Source organism: Triticum aestivum, chromosome 3A, assembly GCF_018294505.1.
Source record: "Triticum aestivum cultivar Chinese Spring chromosome 3A, IWGSC CS RefSeq v2.1, whole genome shotgun sequence".
Classification (NCBI taxonomy): Eukaryota; Viridiplantae; Streptophyta; class Magnoliopsida; order Poales; family Poaceae; genus Triticum; species Triticum aestivum.
The window spans coordinates 56,850,540-56,875,747 of record NC_057800.1 but is presented as its reverse complement, the minus strand read 5'-3'; the positions used below and the strand labels follow the sequence as shown (position 1 = coordinate 56,875,747).

General features: G+C 45.6%; 1 protein-coding gene across 1 annotated transcript in view; it reads right to left on the bottom strand.

Annotated features, from left to right (window-relative positions):
- The window catches only part of LOC123057863 (60S ribosomal protein L35a-1-like), a 60,646-nt gene extending 38,687 nt beyond the window's left edge, over positions 1-21,959 (bottom strand). The window contains exon 1 of the mRNA XM_044480739.1: positions 21,909-21,959. Coding sequence (XP_044336674.1) covers positions 21,909-21,959 — 51 coding nt within the window. The remainder of the gene's footprint in view (positions 1-21,908) is intronic.
- Between the last annotated feature and the right edge of the window lie 3,249 nt (positions 21,960-25,208).

The following is a 25,208-nucleotide window of genomic DNA, read 5'->3' as shown; positions in this document are numbered from 1 at the left end:
CATACTGTTTGTCTATGTATTCACACATGTATTATGTTTCCGGTTAATACAATTCTAGAATGAATAATAAACATTTATCATGATATAAGGAAATAAATAATAACTTTATTATTGCCTCTAGGGCATATTTCCTTCTGGTCACCGCGGAGGCGACGCCAGCGTACACAGCAGGTGTCTTGCCGGATCCTTTTGTTGCGAGGACCTTCGTCGACCCCGCATGGGCTCCACGGAAGAGGGGAATGTTAGGATGAACTCGAGCCGGTGCCGGCCATGGCGAAGTAGTGGCCGGTGATGAACTCGAACCGGTGCCGGCCACCATCATCTTTGGCACCAGCCAATGATATCAATTGGGCAGTGGGGAAGAGAGCCGTCCTTTGCGCTGAAGCATATACCTCTGGGGCTCCCGACAGTCCGGTGATCGTGCTGCCGGACATGAGGAACACAAATCAATCGGCAGGCGACCATTTAGGCCAGGTATTATATACCTGTGCTGTCCAGAACTAGCACCGCATAGTTCATTTGAATGTAATGAAATCCGTCATGTTTGTATGAAAATCCGGTATTTTATATGATTTCTGTCGTTGTTTATATGAATATCAGTTTGTCTACGTGTTTTCGTGAATTTCGTCCGGTTGGTTGAGTTGCTGTCATAATGTGTGCGGCTACGGTTGGATGGCGTAATTTGCGGGTCGCCGGTCGGTCTGCAGGTGGCTCGGGCGGCATTGTGGGACAAATAAACACAGCTCGTGCGAGCTCGTCTCCAACGTGCGCGCTGGAGGATGCATGACAGCATGAGCACCCGAGTCATTCCTCGTTCATCGGTGGCAAAGGCACCGGTGGACAAAAGGGTCATCAATATTTTGGCTACCCCGGGCAAGATCCAAACAGCCCCTCCCAACAGATTCAAATCCCTTGTTCGCCGTGGAATTTTGCCATGTGTTGTTTTCATGTACTAGCAAGATGCCCGTGCATTGCACGGAACATCAAGATGCATTTTTTTACAAACTCCCGCATGCATGCAAGGGATAATTAATGTCCTCCTTTGCTAGTACCACGAGGCAAACACTATTAATATTGCATCGATTAGTGCTAGTGGCCTTGTATATCTGCAAATTGTAATTTTGATAGTGGCCCCTTGTATATAAAAATGGAGGGACAAAGATGAGAGATAAGGTGAGGAGGAGTGGGGCGTGGTGGTGACTGGTGGTCAGACTGGGTGGAGGCATGGGGATGGGCGGCCCATTATGTCTAGGTTTGTATCTCTCTCACACACACCCACGTAGGTGGGGGACGTGCACGAGGAGAAGAGGTGCACGCACGGCGCACGTACTCCCGTCTCTTTCCCAACCACACCCACGCGGGTACACGGTGGAGCTCATTTCTGTATGAAAAAGGCAGCCCACGTGGTAATTTGGCACGTGTACTGGTTGTCCACTTGGTGGAGGGAGGATCGTCTACCGTGGGTGAACAAACAAATTGCGACTTGACGCGTTATGTTAAATTAAAAAAAGAGGCAAACCATGTGGGTCCTACCTTAGAGGCAAGGCTCTATACACTGGAATACTTTTGATGTGTCCCATCAACTCGCAGAACGAGGAGAAACTTTCTTAGTACGTCGTCTCCCTCGCTCACGGGCGCAGTGGCTCGCAGGATGAGGTGAAGCTTTCTTACGAGTAGTACTACTACTACTACTACTACTACTGTACGCCTTTACGCCCGCTCCCTCGCCCACGCACGCGGTGGCTCGCAGCACGAGGAGAAAATTTTACTACTCCCTCCGTTTACTCCTCGTCCCTACTACATACTTTGGTTAGTACTCCCTCCATTTACTTATACAAGGCCACTATAAAAAATACATTTTGCATCTATACAAGGCCACAAATAGTAATCGAGACAAAAGTTACTACTCCCTCCTTTCCAGTTTATGGCTCAATTTCAAAATCTCTCCAACCAAGGTAGACGGTGAGTGGTCGAATTAATTTCGTAGTTTGCACAAGTAATTAGTACGCTCATTTTTCTCAAGAAGTTATGTTTACCGAGGCATTTATTAGAACGAATGCATGAATGACCACTAAATTTCCATGAACTAGTACATGCATTGGTTAGTTTCCTCTTGACACTGCTTGCGTCGGGTGATCTAATGCACCTCGAAATCCAACATGTAATGGTACTACTACTAGTATAGTAGAATTGAGACTTATCAAATGGAAAACGAATGTTTTTTTTTTTTTTTTTATAAACCCTAGTGGGTACGTACTCCGTAAAAACAGATTTCCAAAACTAAGTCACTCCCTTTCATGAATTCTGTAGTATACTCCTCCGTCGACGCTCCCTTTCATGAATTCTATACTTCCTGTCGCCGACATGTGGGACATATAGCAACCGGGTCAACGTGTCAAGCACCAAATAACAGTCCAGAACAGCAGAGGGGACGCACCCCACTCGTACCGGCCCAGTAGTAGTAATGAGCAATGAGACGTCAAATCACAATGCCGCACCTTCCCAGACGGACGAAGCAACCATTATTTCACACTTCGGTTCGCCATCATCTCAAACCACGTAGTATTGCTTCTGCCTCAAGAGGGACACGCGCATCGCCTTGGTACATCATGACACGTGGGACCGCATGACAGGCCATGCTCCCCCGCCGATCGCTCGATAAAATCACCTCATTTTTACTACACTTCCTCCGTATTGGTTTACTACATGGCATGCACGTCGTTCTAGGTTGAGAATTTAACTAGCTATATATGTGATGAATAGTACTTTAGCCTTTTAAAAAATGTATACTTTTGTACAGTAGTACTATCGATGGATTGCGCCATGGAGCAAAAATTAAAATTAAAAAAAAGGTGGTACATATAGAGAGCGCTCGTCGCCAAATTATGCATATAGTACTATCAAAAAAGCTAGTACGTGCTTAATTGGGGTGCTAAATTCTATTAAAGAAACACTAGTAGTATGTACATACTGAAGAGTTAAAGTAACGAGAAGAAACATAACATAGTTCTGCTGGGGGCTCAGCACAATACACCCCTCAAATTAAACTAAGCACACCTGAAATTAAACTATGCAACTAATCCGGTAGACACTGCATTAGAAGTTTAGAACCACCATGAGCAATGACACTGCCACCTTACTCGGAGTCCTCGTCCACGTCCTCGACTTCGTCCTTGTCCCTCTCCCTCTTGGCCGATACTTCTTTGCTTGAACCGCAAACTTGGTTGTTGCTCTTCATCCAACCCTTGTAGATATTGAAACAAAGGTAGCCATCCATTGCAGCATAGTGGATGTGGTCTATATCTAGTACATTCCGCTGCCATGCATGACGATGAAACGTGTAATGAGGTTTCTCCAGTTTACGGTACGAAGGATGAACCATGGCTCCTGCCAGGGTCAGCATTGAAGGTTGACGACAGGGCACCAGCCGATTCTTCTGGAGGTCAAAGGGGTTGCCTACAACGAGGCCTATCCAACCCAGGACTTCTTTGTCGTTCTTAAAGTCTACAGTAATGAATTTCACTATTTTGTCCTTGAGGAAGCTCTTAAAATCCTAGCACTCAATGTTGGCATGGCATATGTGGTAGACCAAGCAAATGTTATGTATGCAAACCTGGATCATGGCTGGCTTCTTCCTCTCTTCGTCCTTTAGATCCTTCTCTGGTCCCAGGACTGTGGAGAACTCAACATCTAGCCCAGCGACCCACTCATCATCTGAGTTTTCGAACATACGTCTAAAGCGAGAAAGGCATCCTTTCACCGTAGCGGAAGAACGGGTGTAGATGACGTAGAACTCATCGCCGGTGATGGTTCTAACCTTGTACTCACTGCCGATCGTGGAGATTTGGGACACCATAGATTCGGGAGGAGGGTTAGGATTAGTGGAACTACTGTAATGTGAATGGACGGGACGACTAGGAGCGAACTACTACCTCTTGAGCACTGCGTTGGATTTCCCCGAAGAGGAGAGGATGATGCAGCAAAGTAGCGTAAGTATTTCCTCGGTTTTTGAGAACCAAGGTATCAATCCATTAGGAGGCTACGCGAGAGTCCCTCGTACCTACACAAAAACAATAGCTCAACATTATGGTGGAAGGAATGAAAGTTCGTATAATCCATGGACTCAACATTAGTCATAAAGAACTCATATACTTATTGCAAAAAATCTAGAAGTTATCAAAGCAAAGTATTACGCGCATGCTCCTAGGGGGATAGATTGGTAGGAAAAGACCATCGCTCGTCCCCGACCGCCACTCATAAGGAAGACAATCAATAAATAAATCATGCTCCGACTTCATCACATAACGGTTCACCATACGTGCATGCTACGGGAATCACAAACTTTAACACAAGCATTTCTCAAATTCACAACTACTCAACTAGCATGACTCTTATATCACCATCCTCATATCTCAAAACAATTATCAAGCATCAATTTTTTTAGTATTCAACACACTCAAAAGAAAGTTTTACAAATCTTGAATACCAAGCATATTATTATTAAGCAAATTACCATGATATTAAGACTCTCAAAATAATCTAAGTGAAGCATGAGAGATCAATAGTTTCTATAAAACAAATCCACCACCGTGCTCTTAAAAGATATAAGCGAAGCACTAGAGCAAAATTATATAACTCAAAAGATATAAGTGAAGCACATAGAGTATCCTATCAAATTCCAAATTATGTATGGCTCTCTCAAAAGGTGTGTACAGCAAGGATGATTGTGGTAGACTAACAAGCAAAGACTCAATTCATAAAAGACACTCCAAGCAAAACACATATCATGTGGTGAATAAAAATATAGCTCCAAGTAAAGTTACCGATAGAAGTAGATGAAAGAGGGGATGCCTTCCGGGGCATCCCCAAGCTTTGGCTTTTAGGTGTCCTTAGATTATTTTTGGGGTGCCATGGGCATCCCCAAGCTTAGGATCTTGCCACTCCTTGTTCCATAATCCATCAAATCTTTACCCAAAACTTGAAAACTTCACAACACAAAACTCAAAGTAGAAAATCTCGTGAGCTCCGTTAGCGAAAGAAAACAAAAGACCACTTCAAGGTACTGTAATGAACTCATTATTTATTTATATTGGTGTTAAACCTACTGTATTCCAACTTCTCTATGGTTCATAAACTATTTTACTAGCCATAGATTCATCAAAATAAGCAAAAACACACGAAAAACAGAATCTGTCAAAAACAGAACAGTCTCTAGTAATCTGTAGCTAGCGCAAGATCTGAAACCCCAAAAATTCTAAAATAAATTGATGGACTTGAGTAATTTATATATTAATCATCTGCAGAAAGAATTAACTAAATAGCACTCTCCAAATAAAAATGACAGCAGTTCTCGTGAGCGCTAAAGTTTCTGTTTTTTACAACAAGTTCAACAAGACTTTCCCCAAGTCTTCCCAACGGTTCTACTTGGCACAAACACACAAAAAACACAAACAAAACAGAGGCTAAATAATTTATTTATTACTAAACAGGAGCAAAAAGCAAGGAATAAAAATAAAATTGGGTTTCCTCCCAACAAGCGCTATCGATTAACGCCCCTAGCTAGGCATAACAAGCAAGAATAGATCTAGGTATTGCCATAATAGTACGATAGATTATTAAAATTCATTTCATATTCTCTATGTTCGGCAGCAAGTTTTCTTTGAGGCAAGCAAAAGTAATCAAAAGGGCTAAATTTAACAGGACAAAAGTCCCCAAGATCAACCTTGGGGGGTATAGGTTCCTCCTTTGGTTCTTCATAATGCACAACCAATTCATCATTATAAGCATTCTTTTGACAGAACTTTGTGAGCCTATATTCAAGAGAATATCCTAGTTCATTATTTCGAATAGCCAAATCATCAATAAGTTCAGAAACTCTATCAACTAAAACATTGGTAGGAACCCTTTTTCTAAGATTTTCATTGAAAGCAACATAGTCTAGAGATTGAAAACGCATTATTTCTTCTTGATCAAAGAGGATAGCCTCTATGGGAGGACGGCAAGCGTCCACCCTACAATGCGCAAAGATTTCTTTGGCTTCTTTTATTATGAATCTAAACTCATGAGCCAAAAAGATAGTAGCGGCACGCTTAACAGAAGAATGCTCAATATTAGAAAATCCTTTGTATGGAAGGATGCATGTGCATGAATTGTCTTTCAAGTTCAACTACAAGCATGGAAATAGCGTCCGCGAGACTACTAGTTCTGTGAAGGATAGAACTACCCATAGAAGGTAAAGCACCGGCACAAGTAAAGAAATCTTGAATAACTCCTTTTCCAATAATATTACCACTACCAACACAGAATTTTTTTTGTATGAAAGATGGTAGGTTCTTTAGCAGGAGCATCAGAATTTTTCATGATATTATTATTTTCCATATCGACAATAATTTTCCCCAATTTTAGACATAGAGGCAGAAGGTAAAGTACTTGACATAACGACAAGCTAGCAAACTAACACACGAGCAAACAAAAAGCAAACGGGCAAAAGAGGCAAATAGAGAAAGAGAGGGGGGATAGAGAGAGAGAGAGGGCGAATAAAACGGCAAGGGTGAAGTGGGGGAGAGGAAAATGAGAGGCAAATGGCAAATAATGTAATGCGGGAGATAGGGATTGTGATGGGTACTTGGTATGTTGACTTTTGCGCAGACTCCCGGCAACGGCGCCAGAAATCCTTCTTGCTACCTCTTGAGCACTGTGTTGGATTTCCCCGAAGAGGAGAGGATGATGCAGCAAAGTAGCGTAAGTATTTCCCTCGGTTTTTGAGAACCAAGGTATCAATCCAGTAGGAGGCTACGCGAGAGTCCCTCGTACCTACACAAAAACAATAGCTCAATGCAACCAACGCGCTTAGGGGTTGTCAATCCCTTCACGGTCACTTACGAAAGTGAGATCTGATAGAGATGATAAATAATATTTTTGGTATTTTTGATATAGAGATGCAAAGTGAAAAGTAAAAGGCAGAGTAAAAAAGCAAAGCAATAATAAAGTGATGGAGATTGATATGATGAGAAAGAGACCCGGGGGCCATAGGTTTCACTAGTGGCTTCTCTCAAGAGCATAAGTATTCTACGGTGGGTGAACAAATTACTGTTGAGCAATTGACAGAATTGAGCATAGTTATGATAATATCTAGGTATGATCATGTATATAGGCATCACGTCCGAGACAAGTAGACCGACTCCTGCCTGCATCTACTACTATTACTCCACTCATCGACCGCTATCCAGCATGGATCTAGAGTATTAAGTTAAAAACAGAAAAACGCCTTAAACAAGATGACATGATGTAGAGGGATAGTTTCATGCAATATGATAAAAAAAATCCATCTTGTTATCCTCGATGGCAATGATACAATACGTGCCTTGTTGCCCCTTCTGTCACTGGGAAAGGACACCGCAAGATCGAACCCAAAGCTAAGCACTTCTCCCATGGCAAGAAAAACCAATCTAGTAGGCCAAACCAAACTGATAATTCGAAGAGACTTGCAAAGATAACCAATCATACATAAAAGAATTCAAAGAAGATTCAAATATTATTCATCGATAGACATGATCATAAACCCACAATTCATCGGTCTCAACAAACACACCGCAAAAAGAAGATTACATCGAATAGATCTCCATGAGAGAGGGGGGAGAACATTGTATTGAGATCCAAAAAGAGAGAATAAGCCATCTAGCTACTAACTATGGACCCGTAGGTCTGAAGTAAACTACTCATACTTCATTGGAGGGGCTTGGATGATGATGTAGAAGCCCTCCGTGATCGATGCCCCCTCCGGCGGAGCTCCGGAACAGGCCCCAAGATGGGATCTCGTGGATACAGAAAGTTGCAGCTGTGGAATTAGGTTTTTGGCTCCGTCTCTGATCGTTTGGGGGTACGTGGATATATATAGGAGGAAGAAGTACGTCAGTGGAGCAACAGGGGGCCCATGAGGGTGGAGGGCGCGCCTGGGGGGGCAGGCACGTCCCCTACCTCGTGGCCTCCTGTTAATTGGCTTGACGTAGGGTCCAAGTCTCCTGAGTTGTATTCGGTGAGAAAATCACCTTCCCGAAGGTTTCAGTCCGTTTGGACTCCGTTTGATATTCCTTTTTTTCGAAACCCTAAAACAGGCAAAAAAGCAGCAATTCTGGGTTGGGCCTCCGGTTAATAGGTTAGTCCCAAAAATAATATAAAAGTGGATAATAAAGCCCAATAATGTCCAAAACAGTAAATAATATAGCATGGAGCAATCAAAAATTATAGATACGTTGGAGACATATCACGAACCGCCATAGTATTGAAGGACGTGCGGGGACGAGTAGGAGCGAACTGCCAGCATGCGAACGGCAGGGTAGTGGCTTTCCATTCTCCCATGATACGGGCTTCCGAGAGCCCTTGGATCTGAGTACGAACGGTTGCATGGCGTGATTCTAGACCTATGGGTGAATATCCTATCCTGGAGGGTTATTCTACAAATTTTCAGCAACTTAGCATGCGACCTTTTGATCTCAGATCCAAGGGCTGCCAGCAGCCCATATCATGGTCGCGCCTACCACGACCATCGCGTCGCTCGCGCGGTCGCGCCCTTGGAGATTTAACATGGTGCGTTAGGCTATCTGATGTTGGCATGTCATATATAGTCATCACTTAGTCACTCATACTACAACAAGGTTGGCTATAAGGTTGGCTATAAGTGTATTTTTTTACTCCTCTCTATCTCTTTCTTCGTACTCCCTTGGTCCCATAATATAAGAACGTTTTTGACACTAGTGTAGTGCCAAAAACGTTCTTATATTATGGGACACAGGGAGTACTAGTATTTATTGCATTTGCCAAGGAGTGACCTCTTCCAATGAAATGGTGTTGCGAAGTTTGCTTCATTTAATTAGCTATAGACTCAAAATTGTCTTTTCACCTAGGTACACGCGCTTCGCACCATTTCTTCCTTGGGTCACCAAACTAGTCTCTCTCTTCTTGATTAACTTGCCACATCAGACTTTATGCCTATGTGGCAAGCTTAAGCACCTGTAGGAGCAAGTAAAAGTAAGTACAATAGTGCGCTTTACATGGCATTTTTGCATATGTGGAGGAAAGAGAGGCAAGGAAAAAGTGGAGAAGTGGGCTCTCATGCAAGAGCCATCCTCTACTACATGGTGGAGCATTGGGAGAGGCACCTGTATGGAGGTGGTCAGGAATCGGGAGACTCACGCCGGTCATAGCGCCGTAGTTAAAATGATAATAGCAAGTCAAATCACGGGGCCTCACCTGTCCAGCAGTAACTCGCTGTCAAATCACACAACCCTACGTTTGCAGCAGCCTACTCCCTCGTATTCTCGCGTCTTTGTCGAACCGACTAGGCGGAACTGCCCCGCCTACCGCGTAGGAAAAGCCCCGCCCTCGACTTTTAAATACAACTACATCCGCTTAAGAATCCAATGATATACTTTTTGTGACATAGTAACTCATATTTAGTTAGTCAAATGGATGACCTAGAACTACGTGCAGGCCCTATAAACCGAGACGCCTGAAAATAAAAAAACCAAGACAGAGAGGGTAGTTCAGCACGTATCTTTTTAGATCAATATAGTCGGGATTCACCAAGGAGCAAAACCAAGTGTTGGCGTAGCAACTCAAGTAGGGTCAGTTCGCACTCGAAATGGTGACACAATTAACAGGACCCCTTTGGCCAACATGTGGCTCATCCACCGTCTTGTTCCACGTGTGATGCACCAAATTACAGTTCGGAGCAGCAGTTGGAATTGGAGGCACCCCGGTCGTAGCGCCGCAGTAGTAGAAAATGAGCGATGAGGGGTCAAATCACAAAGCCCCACATTTCCCGCATTAAGCTGGACGGACGAAGCAACCATCATTTCACTCTAAGGCGCAAGAGCATAAAGAAAAGAGAAAACCATGATGCGTGCGGTAGCTACCTAGGGCACCCTAGGGTAGGGGTCTCCACTACAGATCCTTTTTTAAAAGCGCGTCCACTACAAATCGGCTCCTCCCTCTACCTCTTGAAGAAAACTGATGATGAGTGCGGCAGTAGGGTTTGTAGGAGTACTATGGCATTCGGGGCCACGTCATAGTAAACGGGTTTGAGTCGACGCCTTAAATATGTGTGGGCCGCTTGGTTTTACGGGAACGAGGCAGCATTTTGGGTTCGGGGACCAGTGGAGATATAGTACGTACAAAAAATTATGGACGTAGGTTCGACCGAAAGGCAATGATGCATGGGCCCTGCATTTTGATATACCCGGGCCGCGTGAAATTTGCTACTCTACTCAAAACTAGTAAGGTACACATGTATTGAACGCATGAGATTTTGAAACCAAATTATGAATAAATACACACTATAGCATGTAAAGCTTTGAGTCATATATGCATGATGTAGATGTTCGTTTAGTTCTTATAGTTCATCTCATTCAAAATCAATTAGTTTTATAAAAATGTTAAGATTCATGGGGTTGTGCATTGTAAATCATAAAGTAAAAAACAAATAATGGCAATTCATTTAGAAAAAATAATCAATTATGATACAGAAGATTCTAGAACCAGGAGAAGTGCTTGTGTTTTGAGGTTTGTGCATTATGCTTAGTTCAACCATGGAGTCTTCTAAATTGTACATGTGGCAGATTTGGTGGAATGTTGATGATATCCAACGGCCAGTAGTGCTCGGATTTGCCTATCTCTGCACTATCGGGTTAGCTTCATCCAGCGACCATCTTTCAAAGTTATTGGCACACTATATAGTTCTTGTGCCATAGTTGCATGTTTTGGAAAAAAGCTACTAGTGGGTTGTACTATCTATTTAGGAATAGAAGATGTATACATGGAAGTTGTAGGGAAAGAGATGACATGGAACATCTCAATTCCTATGAGTAGGGATTGGAAAAGAGATGTCATTTGGTTCACATCATACAAACTTTTCTATTGAATCTAGAGATGACATGTATCTCAATTCCTATGAGGAGGGATTAGAAAAGAGATGTAATTTGGTTCATATCATAGGAACTTTTCTATTGAATATACGCTAATGTTTATTTTCCTTTGAAATTAACGGAGTATAGGAATCCATTATATGAACCAAGTGGCTCTAAAGCTATAGAAATGATATCATGTTTATTTCCTTTGAAATGTGGAGTATATGAATCTATTCCTATGAACCAATTGGCTCTAAAGAAAAAAATCCTATAAAAACCATATCATATAGAGTTCCTATGATATTCCTCGACACTAAAGGATGCTTGAAATTGTTGCAGGTGATACGATGGTCTTTCTTTGTAGACTCCTCACCCATCTTTATAGTTACCTCTCGAAGATGAATGAAATGATATATACATGGTATTCTACATGTGCAATTTGGTACATGAAAACTCGGTAAAAGTTTGCGAGGTTCGAATTTTCAATAAAGCTATATGCACTGCATTTCGGAACGGAGGGAGCATTACGGCAGTTGCTAACACTCACGTGGAAGATTTGTGTGTAGGAGGAGTGGCTGTTCTGTTAAATGACATGGCAAAACTGACACTGTCAGATGTCGATCTAACAGTTCTTACGGCGTCCGTCAGGAAAAGGCTTGTGGCGAACGTTTGTCGAATAATGATTTACGGACACATGCATTGCATTGATACGTGCCCCCCTCTCTCTCACGCACACGCACCCTCACGAGTCCCGACTCTCCCAAGTCCTCTCGCAGACTCGCATGTCGCACCCACACACCCTACCCTCAGAACTTCTAAAAAACAAAAGACGGCGCGCACATTTTATTTTAGCTCACACGTCACACACTTATACTATTACTCTTGCAGCGAACATTCTTTGGGCATAGTATATTGTACTCTCACGAAGAGAAGCGGCGCATGCACGCACTAGTTCTCTCACACCCACTCGTGGGTACACATAGGAGCGCATTTTTTTGAAGCTGGTACAACAAAATCACTCCACTATATATAAAAGCAGGAGCCTTAGCGCTTGCTTTACTAGGGTTCCTCTCGTTCACTCTCTCATGCTCTCCAGATCTAAGCAACACATAGGTGGCCACTCTCTCTCTCTCTCAGCTCACGGCTGGTCAAAAATCCGGCCGGACAACCTCAACTAGGGCAGGGGTGTAGGTGCATCGTTCATGCTGCCGTCGGCGGTTAGGGAGGAGACCAACGGCTGACCGTGTGTCCCGATCGGCGGCCGTGCCGTTCTCTCCGAGAGAGCACCAGCTCGGGAGGGCCTCCGACCCCTTCTTCCTCCCCACGGTATTGTGGCCAAGATGCAGCCTCCCGACGCCATCTTTGCCACATGCCGACGACCCTCAGGTATATATTCCTTCGAAACCTGCCTTGCTCTACTACCCCAACTCCCTTCGTGTGGATCCTTTTCTACTTCCATCCGCTGTTCCAAAGCCACCTAGACTTCTACTATTATTAGAAGTAAAGCTAGTTCATATAGTCGACTCAAAGCGTTGGTTCAAACAGGGAAGAAAGTGGGAAAGCTGTAGCATGAATCTAGGACTTGGTTCTAAGAGGAAACGGGGGAAAGTAGTAATATCTGCCACTGCTTAAATAACCGTATTTCGTATTTGTGCAAACAGGGATGTCTCTCTCCATATCATTTTGGGATGTCTGTCTCCGTATCGCTTCTATCCGTGCAATCAAAAGCACACACCTCAGTTTTAGTACAACTACGCAAAATGAGATGGCTATCCCTCATTGTCGTCGTCTAACCTCCCGTCTTCAAGGTATCCCTACATTGGTAGTAACTAAGGTAGAATGACCAATGCAATCTAAAAGAAGCTGATTCATATGTTTTACTTCCTGATTGCAGTGCAGGGACGAGCGAAAACAACTGCATCCTAGTCCGGAATGCACTTTCTACCAGTTCATCCATGGACCGAGGACTAGCTGGCACGGCTGCACGGCGGTTTTTTGGACAGGTGCGCGGACAAGAGGCATTGTGGTCTGCTTATTTCTGCAAATAGCGGTGCTTAAATTTAGTGGAATGCACAAGCATTTCAGCTGGTCAGTACACTGCATGGTTCAGTTCAGCATTCCAGCTGAGACCACAATTATAATTGGTTATTCTGGAATGAGAGAACCTAACCCTGGATGGTGGCAACAAGAAAAAACCAGAGTGAACTCCAGGAAATTTAAGCCTGCCGGGAGGCCCTTTGCTCAGAGAAGCCTTGCTTGTTTTTTCCTGATTTGTAAACCTTCTCACAACTTTGTCTTTTGCTGTGAACTAGTATATGTTTGTTATGTTCTATGAATCATTGAGATGTATAAAATTGCTTAACTTATGCTTTTCAAGTTTTTTATGAAGACGAGTTTAATGTGAGTGTTCCACATGAGCGCTGGACTAGTGTGTGAATGTTTGGAATTTATTACATTGTGGCCTCAATTAACTGCATGAACCACTATAACAAGATACATAGTTGCTTATGTGTCAGACAGCAGATTGTTGATTGTTAGCTGGTCGATAGCCTAGTGTTGAAGCGAGCTGAGCCAATGTGCCGTGTTTTGCACAACTGCTTACAAGTGGGTAGCACCAACAGTGTTTACAAGTACTTATGTATATGTCGGCGCACGGTTCTCGAACGAGTGCTCTATTTCATCAAAACACACACTGCTCATATGATAAACAGTGACAACTTATGTCTTACCATGCCATATTCATGAAAAAACTAGTGAGGACGCATCTGTTTCGGCAACAATTACGATGGTTCTCACATGATTCACGGGCACACAAAAGTAGCAGCAGTTCCCATAGACGAATTCAAACAAAGTACTAGCCCAGAGGGGTCAATAACAGGCAAGGTTCGGATAATTAGACACAATCCAAACTACTATTAAACACTAGCTGGGACAACTATTTCATGCCTCGATCTAATTTGGGCTGGACACAAGATGGACCTTGCCATGAACATCATCGAGGACGTCCTGCAGCAGTTCAATCCTGTGAACCTTCACGAAGACCACCTTGTGGCCTTGCCACTGATAAACTTGTTTGTGGAGGCATGCCACGTCATCTTCCTGCGTAAGCTTGACAAGAACAGTATGCCTCACAAACGAAGGAGTAGCTTTGAACTTCTTGTGCTTCAGTACACCCTGGACAACACGCCTGACAACAGTGAGGCTGGAATACAACTCTTCATTGGTATAACCGCAAATGGCTTCCAGGATCCAACAGCCTAAGAACTCTGTTTTCCCAGTGCGTATATTCAGGTCGTCCGCCTCATAGCGAGTGACATGTACAACCACACAATCCTTGTCTGCATCAGGGCTCTAATTGAAACAGAAACAAATTCTGAATTACTTTTCAGTATAAGAAACACAAGTTATTTAAACCACTATGTATAGCATGGCATCGAAGCTAATAAAATTTTGCATTATTAATCACCACATACTTCCTTTTCTAAAAAAATCACCACATACTTAGATGAAAAACCACAATCGAGATCGGCAAAGAAGGAAATCACCTTGGGCAGCTCAGCGGGGGGGGCACATCCTCGAAGGGGGAAAACTGCTCCTGCAGTGCCACGGGGGCTGTAACCTCAAACGGGGCATTGACCATCTCAGTAGTGGCCGTGAGCGTATCTGGGGTCGGCTCGGTGGTTGCCTCCATCTTCTTGGAGCTCTCTGTCTCGTGGGGATCAGCCTCCCGCGTCTGCTCCAATATCGGCAGATCTTTGCCTGGTTCTCCTTGGTCCATCATGAAACTGACGAATACTAGGAGACCACTGAAAGGAAAACACAATCGCAATGACAATGAAACAAAAAGAGAGTGAGGATCGGTTACTGCTTTGCAAAAGTTCTTTTTTTTCTCTGAACGAAAATATACCAACATCACGGATCCTCTTACCTTCCCATCGTTCGGAGAGAAGAACAGTGGCAGATGCGAGTGTTGCCTTTCTTGAAGACGGTGAGGGAGAAGGGGATTCAGCGAAGAGTGAAATGATGGTTGCTTCGTCCGTCAAACTTAGACTGCGGGGAGGTGGGGTTTTGTGATACGACGGCTCGTTACTGCCGCGCTACGACCGGGGTGACTCTTCGCCTGCATACTGCCTTCTAATTTGGTGGATGGCATTTGGGCCCACATGTCGGTGAACAAAAGTATAACGGCATTCAGTAGAGGGAGACGTTTCAATGACCTAGGAGGAGCCAGAAGCGGTAGAGTGTCTCCACTGTACTAGTAGTAATTGTTTTTCTGGGTAGCTGTAGAGTGTCTCCACTGTACTAGTAGTAATTGTTTCTCTGGGCCCAAGACAAAACAGCCCATCCACACTAGTAAATAGTAAAATCAATTCAAAAGCCCATATATTTACTGAATTGACGGATGGGTATGTCGAAGAGCAAAAAAAAGGAGTTTCAGGTGGGCAAAAGAGCTTCTGAACGTGCTGGGCTTCTATTTACAACATATTATGGTCATAATCCAGTAAATTTTACGACCCAGGATGTTCATTCTATGGACCGGACCGATCCATTTGACTGTGACTGCCGAAAACAGTGCTGGAGTTAGATGTTGTTGCCCTTTTCAATCTGGTTTTTTTGTAAACCTGATGAACAATTAACCCTCGTGCTTTTGGATAGTTTGTAAGCTGGAGTTAGATGTTCCTGCCCTTTTCAACTCGGCTGTGACTGTCATATTTTCTTTGAAACGAGGCAAATGGCTTGCCATTCATTTAACTTAGAGTGAAATATTGTAACAAATCCCAACCAAGGGAAATAACATCACTCTCGCCGGCTGCTTGAGCTCACTGTGCATTACAGAAGCCAAGTGATTAGCCCCCACTAGCACCCACAAACTTATTTCGAACTAGCACATCAAATGGGCTGTAAATTTTCATAGGAAAGGCTGCATGACCATGACAGATTTGGATTCTGACATTTGGGACCCGTGAGGAAATAGCCTATCCAAGGTGGTGTCGACTTACTAGCCAGTCAACAAACGATTTTGCCTACCATCCGTTGGATTGACATCCAACATCTGTCGTGTATCTTCTATCTCTTGTCTTCTTCTTCCTCCAGCCGCCCAAACCAAACCACTTCGTCGGCTCCGCCTGCTCCTGCCTCCCATGGCTGGTTGCGCCTCCGCCGCCCTACTGTACGTACCCTCCAACGTTGGCCAGTCCCTCCCTCTATTCCCCCACACGTCCTATTATTCTCTAGTGATGTCAGCCCCAACACGCACCCGTGCCCGAACCAATCAACCCTCGTACTCCCCTCCACCTGCGACTGGACCGGCGCATCTTCAACAGCTCCTGTTCGTTCCGTCCGAGGCCTCGCCGTCGTCCTCCGCCTTGCGGCCTTGGTTCGCTCGCCGTGCACGGTGCGCCGCCCTCTTGTGTTGTCAAGGCCGCCAACAATCGGGAGGAACAAGGAGATGACTGTACATGGAGAGGATGACAGTAGGGATCCACCAGCATCATGGCAGTACGCAAGCAAGTGCCTCTATAGTACAAGCCCAAAAATATGGTTCCTCCTAATGGTTGGACATCTGGGGCTCACGCCATTGTCAACGTAGTCAATAAACGAGAGAATTACACTACGAGCGGCTGACACCAGGGACCCAGCAAGTCACGCAGTTTTTTTAGGAACAAGCAGTTGTTATTTATACTAGTTTTAGCGACGGATCAGGGTAACAACGGGGTTGTGCGGGGGCTGTGGCCCGTCTAGCCAGGGTTTTATTTATGTTTACCACATCATGAGCCCAGTTGTGTTTTTTTCTTGCTGAAAATGGCTAGCCCAGTTCTATTTTTTTAAAGAAATACCCAAACAAGGCCTACTTGCTTTATCGGCCCTGCTGGGCTGCAAATCTTTCAAGACGAGGAGAGTTTCATTCGGTTTGCCCAGAAATGGGCTGTACATTTTTAAAACACATCAAACCGGGAATTAGTTTCAATTTTTTTCATTACAAGATCTTAAATTCCATTGATTTTTATGCGTGGACAATTATTTGGATTTTATATTTATATAAATTATTTTTCAAAATAGTTTGAATGTGAATCGATATTTCTGGATTAAAAACAGTTGACCGCACCGAAATATGCAAAATTTCGTATACTTTTTAACCGTGGCCACAATATGGGGTGTAATGCTAACAAAAAGAAGATGGGCTCCAAAAAATTCTTAAGAATTAGCAAATGGGTTGTACATTATTAGAAATAATGGCAGATGGGTTGTATGCTGTTTTCCACAGATTTGAGGCTGACTTGTGCGCCTACTACAGGTTGACGCGTATGCTTTCATAAAAAAAGGTTGACGCACACGCAACGCCCTGTCAACTTAGTCAACACACGAGAGCAGTGACTGTTGGATGTCCATCCAACGGCTGTCGTGCTTCTTCAATCTCTGCTCTTCATGCTCCAGCCGCTCAAACAAGCGCCGGCGGGACTGCCTGCTCCCTCCTCCCGCGGCCGGCTATGCTGCCGCGCAGGCCTCACGGCCCCACCGTACTCCCATCGCTGGCCTAGCCATCCCTCTACTCACCCACACATGCTGTTATTCTCCGGCGACGGCAGACGAACCAGTAAACCCTCGTACTCCTCCGCGTGGGAAACAACTGCCGAGTATTCCCTGGCTCCGTGTCGTTCCCTTCCTAGGCCTCGCCGTCGTCCACCGCCCTGGTGCTCTCGGCGCGGCCTGGTCAACGTGGTCAATGAACGACATCCATCGGAAGTGGACTGTACGTGGAGAGGCTGACAGCTGGGTCCACGGCCGCACGCAAGGAAATGCCTCCTTATTACGCGCAAAATAATGATTCCTCCACCTGACAGCTAGGACCCACAGGAAGGGCCTCTGTATTTCGCGAAAAAAACGTTCCCCCCGCTGACAGGTCGGACCCACCAGCTATATCTTCGCACGCAAGGAAGTGCCTCCTTATTACGCCCAAAAAATGAATACCCCCTGCTAGCTGGGACCCACCATATTGTTGGGCTGACTTGTGGGCCTACTAAGTTGACGGGGACGGAGGGCTTTGTCAACTTAGTCAATACTCCAGTGACCGTATGATGTCCATCCAACGGCCATAGTGCTTCTTCAACCTCTGGTCTTCTTGCTCCAGCCGCCCAAAGCAGCGCCGGTCGTGCCGCCTGCTCCTGCCTCCCGTGGCCGGCTGTGCTACCGCGGAGGCCTCACCGCCCCCATACTACTCCCACCACTGGCCAGGCCATCCCTCCACTCACCCACACCCCCTGTTATTCTGCGGCGACGGCAGCCTCACACCGCAGCCGAACCAGTGAACGTTCGTACTCCTCTCCGCGTGGGCACCCACTGCCGCGTCTTGCCCGGCTCCGCGTCGTCCCCTTCCTAGGCCTCGCCGTCGTCCACCGCCTTGGTGCTCTCGGCACGGCGTGGTCAATGTGGTCAATGACCGACTTCCATCGGAAGAGTACTGTACGTGGAGAGGCTGACAGCTGGGTCCACGGCAGCCGCAAGGAAGTGCCTCCTTATTACGCAGAAAATAATTATTCCTCCACCTGACAGCGGGGACCCACTGGACGGGCCACCAGTATTTTCCGAAAAAAATCGTTTCCCCCTGACTATTGGGACCCACCGAACGGGCCACCGTATTTCGCGAAAAAAACATTCTCCCCGCTGCCAGCTCGGACCCACCGGAAGTGCCTCCTTATTACGCACAAAAAAATGAATACTCCCCCGGTTAGCTGGGACCCACCTTGGTGGGAGGCTGACTTGTGGGCCTACTAAGTTGACGGGGATGAAGGGCTTTGTCAACTTAGTCAATATGAACGATTCTAGCTCCAGTGACCGTACTCTGTCCATCCAACGGCCATAGTGCTTCTTCAACCTCTGGTCTTCTTGCTCCAGCCGCCCAAAGCAGCGCCGGTCGTGTCGCATGCTCCTGCCTCCCGTGGCCGGCTGTGCTACCGCAGAGGCCTCACCCCCCTACTATTCCCACCGCTGGCCAGGTCTTGCGGCAACGGCAGCCTCACACCGCAGCCGAATCAGTGAACCCTCGTACTCCTCTCCGTGCGAGCTTCCACTGCCGCGTCTTCCCCGGCTCTGCGTCGTCCCCTTCCTAGGCCTCGCCATCGTCCACCGCCGTGGTGCTCTCCGCGCGGCGTGGTCAACATGGTCAAGGAACGACTTCCATCGGAAGAGTACTGTACGTGGAGAGGCTGACAGCTGGGTCCACGGCCACAGCCCAGTTTTTTTGTGATTTGCCAAGTAAGTCGCTTTGTCAGGCCTGTTGGGCTACAAATCTTTCAAGACGAGGAGAGCTTTCATTCGGCTGGCCGAGAAAATGGCCCAGCAGTAATGAGAAATGGGTTGTACATTTTTAAAACACATCAAACCGGCAATTAGTTTCAAATATCTTTTTTTCATTTCAAGATTTTAAATTACATTAATTTTTATGCGTGGAGAATTTGTTGGATTTTATATTGATATACATTTATTTTTAAAATCAGTTTGAATGTGAGTCGAAATTTCGGGATTAAAAACAGTTCGGACCGCACCGAAATATGCAAAATTTCGTATAATTTTTTATCTGTGGCCACAATATGGGCTGTAATGCTAACAAAAAGAATATGGGCTCAAAAAAACCTTAAGAATTAGCAAATGGGCTGTAAATTATTAGAAATAATGGCAGATGGGTTGTATGCTATTTTCCACATATTTGAGGCTTTCCTAAAAAAAGGTTGACGCACAAGCACTGACTGTTGGATGTTCTTCCAACGGCCGTCATGCTTCTTCAATCTCTGCTCTTCCTGCTCCAGCCGCTCAAACAAGCGCTGGCGGGACTGCCTGCTCCCTCCTCCCCGCGGCTGGCGTGCTGCCGCGCCGGCCTCACCGCCCCACCGTACTCCCATCGCTGGCCTAGCCATCCCTCTACTCACCCACACCTACTGTTATTCTCCAGCGACGGCAGACAACCAGTAAACCCTCATACAGTCGTACTCCCCTCCGCGTGGGAAACAACTGTTGAGTCTTCCCTACCTTCGTGTCGTCCCCTTCCTAGGCCTCGCCATCGTCCACCGCCGTGGTGCTCTCGGCGCGGCGTGGTCAATGTGGTCAACGACTGACTTACATCGGAAGAGTACTGTACGTGGAGACGCTGACAGCTGGGTCCACGGCCGCAGCAAGGAAGTGCCTCCTTATTACATGTAAAATAATTATTCCTCCACCTGACAGCGGGGACCCACTGGACGGGCCACCGTATTTCACGAAAAAAAGTTCCCCCTGACTGCTGGGACCCACCACTACACCTTCGCACGCAAGGAAGTGCGTCCGGGCAAAAAACAAAACGATTCGCCCCCCCTGACTGCTGGGACCCACCAGCTACATCTCCGCACGCAAGGAAGTGCCTGACAGTCGGGACCCACCTGGTCGAAGCGTACGTAGCGTTGTCATTCTAGTCGCGAACGTGTACGTACATATATACTGGTGGATGTAGAGGCGCACACGTGTCGTAGTAGAGGCACGCACGTAGCATGTACACGTAAGTACAGCGGCCAGGGTGCAAGAAATAAAATATGGCCACGTATGTGTACGTACGGGCGGGGTCTCGAACGCCTACTCGCGCATACGTACGGCGAGGGCTCGTTGACATGGTTGGGTCGGAACGGAGAAACAACGTCGTCGTCGTGTTCATGGGGAGGCAACGGAATGTGTCGTGTTCATGGGGAGGCAACGGAATGCGCCGTGTTCATCGGGAGGCAACGGAACGTGTGGGAGCCAACTGGCTGGGTCGGAACAGAATGCGTGGTCATGTTCATCGGGAGGGCTTGGACGGAACAGGTGATGGAAACGAGGCCTGGCGTACCGCAGAACGGAGGAAACGGCCTTGTGTTCGACCGGCCACGTTCGAAACGGGATCTTGTTCATCGGGAGGGGTCTGGCGTATCGCAAAGCGGACGAAACGGACCTCCTATGGTCGAAACGGGGGTCCTGTTGATCGGGAGGGGTGTGGCGTACCGCAAAACGGATGAAATGAACCTCCTACGGTCGAAACGGGGGTCCTGTTGATCGGGAGGGGTGTGGCGTACCGCAAAACAAACGAAACGGACCTCCTACGGTCGAAACGGGGGTCCTGTTCATCGGGAGGGGTGTGGCGTACCGCAAAATGGGACTCCACGGGATACTGTTCATCTCCACCGTCGACCTCCTCCAGCCTCCACGGGCTACCGTCGACCTCCTCCAGCCTCCACGGGCTCCTATTCATCCAGCCTCCACCGTGCGCTACTCCACCGGCTACTGTTCAACCACCCCTCCACGAGCACCCCTCCACCCTCTACTGTTCATCCAGCCCTCCACACCACGGGGTCATGTTCAACCACCCCTCCACAGGCACCCCTCCACCGTCTACTGTTCATCCAGCCCTCCACCACACCACGGGGTCCTGTTCATCCAGAGGCAACGCCACTGCTCACTGTTCATCCACCCCCCCTCCCGCAACACTCACTATTTATCCAATCGATCGGCTTCAGTTAGCAGCAGTAGCAAAGGAATCGCTCGATCAGGTTCAGTTAACAGCCATCGATCGATCGCTCGGGTTCAGTAACGCGTAGCCTGCGGTGCAATCGCTCGGGTTTAGTTAGAGCCCAATGCCTCCCTCGGGTTCAGTTAGAGCCAACGCCTCGCACACACGCGTGTACATGTACGAGAGAAACGCGCATCGCTCGGCCCCCGACCTCCCACCGTAACCAGGAACTCCCCGAAATTTTCCTCGCCCTCGCTTCTACTACGGTTTTTTCCATCATGGACGGTCCAAAGAATGTCATGCAGCTGCGTCTCCGGCCCGCCCAGGACGAAAAGCCCATTTTCTGTCATGATTTTTTGTCATAGAAGTAGGAGCCCACCACATCTATGATGATACCGGGTTTTGTCACAATTATCGTCATAGAAGTGTCATATGTATGATAGGAAAAAAATTCGTTCGGCCCAAAATGTCACGGATGTGTCTTTTTTTGTAGTGATGGTGCCCCGGATGTAGAGCCTGACGCGTTGCCCCGTGCGTCCCTTCACCATGGGGGCTGCCGTCGCTTAGGGTTTCGACGCAGTGGGGACACGGGAGGGGAGGGGAGGGGGTGAAGGTCGGGGGTGGGGGTGCGGGAGGCGATGGGCGGTGCGGAGGCGAGGCGGCGAGGGGAGAAGGAGGTGGGTGGCGGTTTGCCAGTTGCTGGTGGAGGGCCACGCCGGTGCCGGATCTAGCACCCAATGGCCTCGACGTTGCCGGATGTGGCAGACCGGCGGCGAGGGGAGAGGTGGTGGCGGAGAGGGAGGCGGGGGTGAGGGGAGAGGTGTGGCAGAGAGGGGAGGCGGCTGTGGAAGGGAGTGTGGCGTCACCATTGATTCGATCTGAATCGGGGGAGTGAGAGTTAGGGTTTGGGAGGAAGGAGCGGAGGGGGGAGGTCACCGTGGTGTGGGATGGATGGATGGATGTGTGCCATGTCATCGATCCATGGCACACACCTTTCCACCAATGAGAATTTAATTTTATTTTCTGAGTGTAAAAATGGTTTTTTAAGAACATGTGAAATCTTTGATGGAAAATTGGATCATATTTTGTGAAAATGGTCCAATATTGTGTACATGTGTGTATATTGGCATGGGGGTTTTATTTCTTCGCACAAAAAATCATTTTTCAATTTTCGGAGTGGCAATAATCGGGTTTTTTGTGAAGGAGCTACCATATATTTGTTGCAAAATTGGACCAAATCAATTTTCTAAAATACTAGGCCATATTTTATTCACAATTGATCAAATGGTTGGGTGTCAAAAGCCTTGATCCACCTCTGGTGAAAAAGACAAATTCCCATCGATTTAGTAGGAAGCGGGTCAAATTTGAACTGCAGCTGCCTCATAGTTTGCTCTTTATTTTTTCCAAAAATCATTTCTAGGTACATAAGTATCTACTTAATCAGAGAAACATCAAAAGTTTTCCAAGATTCAACCACTAGCTAGGAACGGTCAAACCCGCCGTTTTGATTGCATTTCGAAACGGGCATAAATTTTTTTAAAAAAATTGGAAAATCTTTGTATTGTGTCATTATATGTGACCAAGTTTCCAGGAAAAATAATAAACTTGTAATACGTCAATTTATTAAACAAAGTGTTCTCAGAAATGAGTTATCATGCGTGAAGATTCAGGGTTTTCAAGCCAAATGATCAATCTTATGGCCACATTCATGGCATAGTTTGTTCAAATGATCTCATATTGTGCACAAGGGTGCATCTTGGAATTACAAACAATGTTGCCTAAGGGATTTTTCATTTTCATTGCACAGAAAATTCATTTTCCATTTTCTGAGTGCCCGAATTGATATTTTTTTGTGAAGCAGATACCATATATTTGTTGCAAAATTGGACCAAATCAATTTTCAAAAATATTAGGCCATATTTAATGCATAATTGACAAAATGTTTGGGTGTCAAAAGTATTGATCCACCACTTGTGAAAAAGACAAATTTCTGCCGATTCAGTAGGAAGCGGGTCAATTTTGAACTGCAGCTGCTTCATAGTTTTCTCTTTATTTTTTCAAAAAAAATCATTTCTAGGTACATAAGTATATATTTAATCATAGAAACATCAAAAGTTTTCCAAGATTCAACCACTAGCTAGGAACGGTCGAACCCGCCGTTTTGATCGCATTTCGAAACGGGCATAAAAAATTCAAAAAATTCAAACAATTGCAAAACCTTCGCATTGTGTCATTATATGTGACCAAGTTTCCAGGAAAAATAATAAACTTGTAATACGGCAATTATTTTAAAAAACTATTCTCAGAAATGAGCTATCATGCGTGAAGATTCAGGGTTTTCAAGCCAAATGATCAATCTTATGGCCACATTCATGGCATAGTTTGTTCAAATGATCTCATATTGTGCACAAGGGTGCATCTTGGAATTACAAACAATGTTGCCTAAGGGAATTTTCGTTTCATTGCACGGAAAATTCATTTTCCATTTTTTGAATGCCCAAAATGAGTTTTTTGTGTGAAGGAGCTACCATATATTTGTTGCAAAATTGGACCAGATCATTTTTCTAAAATATTAGGCCATATTTAATTCATAATTGAAAAAATATTTGGGTGTCAAAAGTTTTGATCCACCACTTGTGAAAAAGACAAATTTCTGCCGATTCAGTAGGAAGTGGATCAATTTTGAACTGCATCTACCTTATAGTTTGCTCTTTATTTTTTACAAAAATCATTTCTAGGTAAATAAGTATCTATTCAATCATAAATACATGGTTTTGTGGCGATACATCGAGGTTTGGATGGTGGACGAAGGCCCGAACTCCAGAGCGCGTAAACTCGCATGCCCGCCGCGTGGTCACCGCGTGGCTGTGGCATTTGAAGGAAATATGCCCTAGAGGCAATAATAAAGTTATTATTTATTTCCTTATATCATGATAAATGTTTATTATTCATGCTAGAATTGTATTAACCGGAAACATAATACATGTGTGAATACATAGACAAACAGAGTGTCACTAGTATGCCTCTACTTGACTAGCTCGTTGATCAAAGATGGTTATGTTTCCTAACCATAGACATGAGTTGTCATTTGATTAACAGGATCACATCATTAGGAGAATGATGTGATTGACTTGACCCTTTTCGTTAGCTTAGCCCTTGATCGTTTAGTTTGTTGCTATTGCTTTCTTCATGACTTATACATGTTCCTATGACTATGAGATTATGCAACTCCCGTTTACCGGAGGAACACTTTGTGTGCTACCAAACGTCACAACGTAATTGGGTGATTATAAAGGTGCTCTACAGGTGTCTCCGAAGGTACTTGTTGGGTTGGCGTATTTCGAGATTAGGATTTGTCACTCCGATCGTCGGAGAGGTATCTCTGGGCCCTCTCGGTAATGCACATCACATAAGCCTTGCAAGCATTGCAACTAATAAGTTAGTTGCGGGATGATGTATTACGGAACGAGTAAAGAGACTTGCCGGTAACAAGATTGAACTAGGTATTGAGATACCGAAGATCAAATCTCGGGCATGTAACATACCGATGACAAAGGGAACAACGTATGTTGTTATGCGGTCTGACCGATAAAAGATCTTCGTAGAATATGTGGGAGCCAATATGAGCATCCAGGTTCCACTATTGGTTATTGACCGGAGATGTGTCTCGGTCATGTCTACATTGTTCTCGAACCCGTAGGGTCCGCACGCTTAACGTTACGATGACAGTTTCATTATGAGTTTATATATTTTGATGTACCGAAGGTTGTTCGGAGTCCCGGATATGATCACGGACA